At 38.7% G+C, this 4650-nt stretch overlaps 1 protein-coding gene across 2 annotated transcripts in view; it reads left to right on the top strand.

Moving 5' to 3' along the window:
- Positions 1-847: 847 nt before the first annotated feature.
- The window catches only part of LOC125481822 (IST1 homolog), a 13057-nt gene continuing 9254 nt past the window's right edge, over positions 848-4650 (top strand). Inside the window, exons 1-2 of one of the 2 annotated variants that reach the window (XM_048593739.1) lie at positions 848-1044; positions 2898-3005. In XM_048593739.1, the coding sequence (XP_048449696.1) occupies positions 979-1044; positions 2898-3005 (174 nt within the window). In that variant the 5' untranslated portion in view covers positions 848-978. The remainder of the gene's footprint in view (positions 1045-2897; positions 3006-4650) is intronic. The other variant, XM_048593740.1, reaches the window with a different exon arrangement.

The raw sequence follows: 4650 nt of genomic DNA, 5'->3' as shown, positions 1-4650 counted from the left end.
CATCAGAGGAGCAGGAAAGCTGACGTTTCGGGCCTAGACCCTAGGCCCGAAATGTCAGCCTTCCTGCTCCTCTGATGCTGCTTGGCCTGCTGTGTTCATCCAGCTCTACACCTTGTTATCTCAGATTCTCCAGCATCTACAGTTCCTACCATAACAATAAAATGAAGGTTGTTTTCTAACTGCTATGGCAATGGGATGAGCATTCACTTCAGCAAACTTGTACTTTGTAGTTATTTGAGATTGGAAGCTCCCTGCAAGTTGATTATTTAGAAACATTCCAATTATACAGCATGGAAAGTTCAATGCACTGGTTACGCTGGGAATTTGGGGGGAAAAATCCAATTAGTTCTACTCCTCTGCTCTTTCCCATTGCCCTTCATTTTCTTAATATTTGTCCCAGTATTTTCAATTTTTATTCAGTGTGGATGTAGGATTTACTGCCCATCCCTAATTATTTACATTGTTCTATTTTGAAGCTGTTTTAGGCAGTGGAATCTAAATAATAACTCCTGCATTTAAAAAAAACTGCTGAGCTCTCTACCTGAAACTCTTCTGATTCTCTTCAATCTTTATCCTTTAGTTACAGACACATCTAGTAGTTTCCTCCTATTCACTCTGTTAAAATCTTTCTGTTAAATATTATCTTACTCTTGCTTTAATGCCATTCCAGTTTTTCAACCCTGTACAACTTTAATGATTTTTGTGCCCTTTCCATTACCTTTTGCATGAGTGTTTCAAAAGAACGTTCCAATACTATGTGCATTGTAAATTTTTGGGCTTGTGGGTAAATACTTTGAAATGTTTAGTGCTTTGTTATGTTGTACAATTTTATTTTTCATTAATTGAAATGTTTATTACTTCTAGGGGGAGGTCCCAGTTGGAGTGGAAGCAGATTTGATTGATGTGGATAATGGTGATAAAAAGGGTGGCCCTGGAGGGGGAGGTGGTGGAGGATTTACAGCACCTACTGCAGGCAGTATGCCTATGCCAATGCCAATGCCAACACCATCTATACCATTTTCATACCCACCAAGGAAAGGACCAGTAAGTACTTTTTGAACAGTTTGTCCTCTAACACTGTGTCGAGTTTCCTTCAGCTCTGCCCAAAGAATCAAAATAAAACTTTGATTTATTTAGTATCTTTTAGATAAGGAGGATCCCAAGGGCTCTTTGCAGAAATATGATCAGGCAAAAATGATTGGTGAGATACATACAGATAGGGGAGATTTAGTAGAGACCTAAATATGGAGCAGGAGGACAGAAGGGTGTAAAGAGGAAATTCCAAATTGTAGTTTTGAGACAACTGATGGCAACAGCAGCATTTGTGAAGCTAACTGGTTGGAGAAACTGGGAGTGGAATGCAAAAAGAGCTAAAGGTGCAAAGATTTTTGTCAGTTGAGAAAGAGAAAGTCATGAAGGAATTTAATCACAAAGATTAAAATTTTGAATGTATCATATCAGGCTCTGGGAGTCAATGTGGTTCCGAAAAACACAGATGATGAATGGAATGCTGTAATATTGGATGTGGACAGCAGAAGTTTGGATAAAATGAAGTGAAGGCTGGAGGCTTGACAGGAGAGTTTTGGTCATGAATGTTATCATGTATAAAATGCAAAGTACAACTTAACTCATAAAAGCAAAATACTGTGGATGCTGAGATCTTAAAAATAAAGTTTCAACATCAGACTTGAAATGTTAAGTCTGTTTATGCCTCCACAGATGCTACCAGACTTGCAAAGTTTCTCCGACATTTTCTTTTGCTAACTTGAATACTGCGTTTGTGATTCTAAACCAGTTACAGTTGCATTGATTTTAATTTTATTTTAGTTTGGGAGTATATACTTGGAATGAGTTATTGGGGGGGGAAAAAAAATCTCCTGAAAGGGTCTGAAAAGTTAGTTGGCTGTTAATCAAATGTAATTGCAACCCGTATTGTTAAGGGTTTTTTTTCGGGTACATGCAATAAGCTGCTTGTTTCTGAGACTTGTGGTTTGAAGTGTAGGTTCTAAATCCTTTAAACAAAACAAATATTTACGTTGCTTGAATGGTGTGTTTTCCATAGGCAAAGGATAATACTTATTCTTTTGCTTCAACTAGACTAATTTATTTTTTAGATTGCTAAGTCTTGACATGGTGATTGACACTATTTGCATGAAAATATATATTTGATTTTCAAAGTATGAAATATATCTTTTCAGTGGTTACTGGTTCATCTGCTAATCCATAATCTGCAATATATTAAAAATAGAAAATATTTAGTGAAGTAAATGCTTCATTTCTGCTGTGAGGCTAACAGTTTGGAAGGAGTGTGATCGATCATATTCGATCTCTTAAAGTCCTAATGTGTTTATGAAATGGAGGTGGAACACTGAGTATATTATTCTATCTCATTTCTCTATAGAGTCATTTGGGTGAGGGTCAATTAATTGGTACTTCTTTGGTGTGTATCTCTGACGTGACCAAGATATGAAACAAATATAAATAATCCAATTTGAGTCTGCTGAAAATGCCTGGTGAAGTGTGATTTGCAGTATGAACATGGCTTATGATTGAAATCAGTAATTTTGGATGGCGCTGATGAGAGTTGAAATTGTACATCCCTGGTCTACTACTTTGTGTGTCTGTGTCTGTGTCTGTGTGTGTGTGTGTGTCTCTGTGTGTTGGTTAGCGGAGAGGGGAGGTGGGAAAATCGTAGCTCCCAGCCAAGCTGGTTAAGAAAAAGTGATCAAGAATTGTTAAAGCCAAATTACATAATCCTGCTGATTTGATAGTGCAGAGATCCAGATGCTCATAGACTGTGATAATCACCACAAACAGATCAAAGCTGCAATGGGAGGCACAGTATGCTTGACATTATATTTCATTGAATCTTGCCTTTTTTTTAAAATTTCATCTAGGATAACCATCTGCCAGTGGACACTTACCAGCCATTCAACAACTTCCAGCCACCTAACATGGGGGGTAACCCACCCCCAATACCAACGCAACCACCAACATATGAATCTGTAAGTTGCTGAGGTTCTTTTGCAACAGCAAGACCTGAATATAGCAACTGGGGAGAATGGATAATCAGGAAAGATGTTTCAATTTTTCTTCAAATGCTTTCAGCCATGCACTAATAGTACTAACACCATTGCACCAAAGCCATGCTCAATTGTGCTTGATGTTGCAGAATCACTATTCCTACCCTTATGCTTAAGGAATGTAAACTATCAAAAAATTAAGTGTTGATTTTTCAGTTTCCCACAGGCTCCCTAAAACCTCTATTTTACTACCAAACAACCTTTTCAGCACAGGAAATTAGCAGTTATAAGTGCAGATCTAATTGGTTGAAATTTTAAATATGTGCTGTCTAAGGAGCCTTGGTGAATTTTTGCAGTGTATCTTGTAGATAGTACACACTGCTGCTTTGAGTGTTGTTGGAGGGAATTTGGATGTTTGTGGATGTAACGCTTATCAAGTGGGCTGTTTTTGTCCTGGATGGTGGTGTTTCTTGAGGTTTGCTGGAGCTGAACTCATCCAAGCAAGTGGGAGGAATTCTATCACACCCTGACTTGTCTCCCACTTTTGACATTATTATTGGAGGAAATGCCATTGATGAAATAGCCTAGAGTAGAAATGTATTGTCATATGTATTTTTACATGGAAAATATAGTGAAAAGTTTTATAAATCGCCTTACCACAGTGCCTCTAATGACAGGAATCATAAATAATTATAAAAAATGTAAAATTAAGACAAAATTGATCACAGTTCAGTTAAATAGTTGAAGATGGTTGGGCTGAGTACACTATCCTGAGGAATTCCTACAGAGATATCCTGGAGCTGAGATGACTGGCCTCCAACAACCAAAATCATCATCCGTTGTGCCAGATATGACTTTAGCCAGTGGAGATTTTTCCCCCTTGCTTCCCATTGATTCCAGTTTTCCAGCTCCGCGATAACATACTTGATCAAACGTGGCCTTAATGGTAAGGGCAGTCACTCTCCCCTTGCATCTGGAATTCAGCTGTTCTGTCTCTATTTGAACGAAGGGTGTAATGAGGTCACAAGCTGAGTACCCTTGGCAGAACCCTGAGCATCAGTGAGCAGGTCATTGCAGCACGAGCATTTCTTGGTAGCACTATTGATGACACCGTCACTGTATTGATGATCGAGAGTAGGTTGATGGGTTGATAATTGGTCAGATTAGATTTGACCTGCTTTTTTGTGACAAGACATATGTAGGCAGTTTTCCACATTGTTGGGTACTTGACAGAGTTGTAGCTGCATTGGAACAGCTTGCTTAGGAATTTGGCAAGTTCTGGAGTACAAGACTTCAGAATTGTTGTGGATTGGTGTCTGAACCTATAGTCTTTTCGGTATCCAGTACCTCCAACTATTTCTTGGGAATGAATCAAATTTGTTGAAGTTCGGTAACTGTGATGCTGTGGGCCACGAAAGGAGACTGAGATGGATCTTGAACTCAACTTTTATGGCTAAAGATTGTGGCAAATGTTGCAACCTTGTCTTTTGTGCTGATATGCTGGATTCCCCTGTCATTGAGAATGGGGATAAAATTGAATCAGAGATAGTAGGAACTGCAGATGCTGGAGAATCCGAGACAACAAGGTGCAGAGCTGGATGAACACAGCAGGCCAAGCAGCATCATA

Source organism: Rhincodon typus, unplaced genomic scaffold, assembly GCF_021869965.1.
Source record: "Rhincodon typus isolate 14 unplaced genomic scaffold, sRhiTyp1.1 hic_rhity00003709, whole genome shotgun sequence".
NCBI classification, from domain to species: Eukaryota; Metazoa; Chordata; class Chondrichthyes; order Orectolobiformes; family Rhincodontidae; genus Rhincodon; species Rhincodon typus.
This window is presented reverse-complemented; position numbering and strand designations above follow the sequence as displayed.